We start from the raw sequence: 1698 nt of genomic DNA on the forward strand, positions 1-1698 counted from the left end.
GGGGGGGGGGGACTTTTTAAAAAATTTTTATAAGTTTGTATACTTACTTAAATAAAAAATAGTAACAAAAGTGTCAACGCTTTCCAGCAGGAGATGAGGAGATTGTTACTGGTGAAGAGGTGACAGAGGACACTGGACTCAGTACAGATTTCAGCCCAGATGAGTGTCAAGCCGTGGCAGTCGAGCTGAACCACGAGAGTGATTATTTCAACCGCACATATTCAGTCTCACAAACTCCACAATTCAGTAATCCAGCAGACAGTATCCAGCCTGTGGAGAGCACACAGAGTAAAACCCTTGCTTGTTGTGACTCTGAGACGCCTGTGTGTCCTCCTGAGAGGGGATCAGAACAGCATAATGAAGATCTCTCGAGCCGTGGATGTCAGTCTTTGAACACAGAAGCATCTTTGAAAGGTTCGGAGGAAGAGGCTGATGTGGAGAATGAAGTTCCTGTTGTTCGTTCTGAGGAGGACTTTGATAGTCAAGGTGCATTAGAGGACAGTCGGCCTGTGGCATCAGAGACCTTTAGCGGTTCTGACTGTATTTCTGGATCTGAGTCAAATACACCGGAACAGCAAACAGAGCGATCGGTCGAAGAAGAAACAGAGAATGCTTCCCTAAACACAAGTTCTCCTGCTCAAACCTCATCACACCAGGAATGAACCTTCATGATGTTAAAAACTGAGAGAAATTCATAAAAACAACCTCCATTCATTTAAAGCCCCATCAGTTCAAATAAGTGTTCAGATTCAGAACTGTATGAAAAAGACTTGGGCAAAAGAATAAAAACAAGAACATTTGAATGTCCAAATGAAACCTGTTCATTATTCCAATTAAAGGCACAATATGTCATTTTCGCCGCTAGGGGGCGCGTATTCAAAATAAACAAAGAGACAAGGGCGTAGTTTGATGAGTGTGGAATCATGGGAGTTGTCGTCTTCATCCCCACAGCCGATGCAATCTGACGGGACTCGGGCAGAAATCATGTTCATGGATGAGCTAATGATTTATTAACGTAGTAGAATGTAGCAGGGTGAGGCTGAAAGCCGTCGAAGCGCACAACATATTAAATTCTTTGGTGTTTCCATGTTTTCTACAAAACAAAACCGGAAATCGAGGGGTTATGACGTCATTGGCAGGCGACACAATGACACTATGGACACGGTCCGTGTCACTAGTTAAAATTGCTTATTTCTCTGGATTTAAACATTCTTCGAAACATTTGGGATAATGTAAGTACACAAGTCAACAAAATATATAACACTGTTCTAGTGGTTTTTGGATATTTTAATAAAAAAAATAGAATCTTACGTATTGTGCCTTTAAGCTAAAAGCAAACTAAAAGGTTCACCATGAGGCAAGCTGAATATTAAAATCAACAATGCTATAGTTAAATTCCTGACGACAGTCAATGTCTTTCTGGAGGTTTTTAATAATCTGAGATCAACAAGAATCTCAAATGAAACCGTAGATGTGACGTCACTATGATGACACTAAACCAGCTAAACCAGTTCATTTTTTTCTAACATTTTTAAAGACACATCTTTATGTATTTTGACTATGTTAAATACCTTTGTAATTACATCTAGTGTATCTAGTGTATTTTGTGGACAAAACATGACAATTTTGACTTTTAATTTTCAGTTTAACCTTCTTGTGATTCCCAACCCCCCCCCCCCCCATTGGGAAAAAAACAAC

General features: G+C 39.9%; 1 protein-coding gene across 4 annotated transcripts in view; it reads left to right on the top strand.

Annotated features, from left to right (window-relative positions):
* The window catches only part of ccdc149b (coiled-coil domain containing 149b), an 11371-nt gene extending 10477 nt beyond the window's left edge, over nucleotides 1-894 (top strand). For 3 of the 4 annotated variants that reach the window (XM_016563792.1, XM_016563795.1, XM_016563796.1), the window contains one exon: nucleotides 88-894. In XM_016563792.1, the coding sequence (XP_016419278.1) occupies nucleotides 88-662 (575 nt within the window). In that variant the 3' untranslated portion in view covers nucleotides 663-894. The remainder of the gene's footprint in view (nucleotides 1-87) is intronic. The other variant, XM_016563794.1, reaches the window with a different exon arrangement.
* Nucleotides 895-1698: the final 804 nt, after the last annotated feature.

This window comes from Sinocyclocheilus rhinocerous, unplaced genomic scaffold (genome assembly GCF_001515625.1).
Source record: "Sinocyclocheilus rhinocerous isolate Xijiao unplaced genomic scaffold, SAMN03320098_v1.1 scaffold590, whole genome shotgun sequence".
Classification (NCBI taxonomy): domain Eukaryota; kingdom Metazoa; phylum Chordata; class Actinopteri; order Cypriniformes; family Cyprinidae; genus Sinocyclocheilus; species Sinocyclocheilus rhinocerous.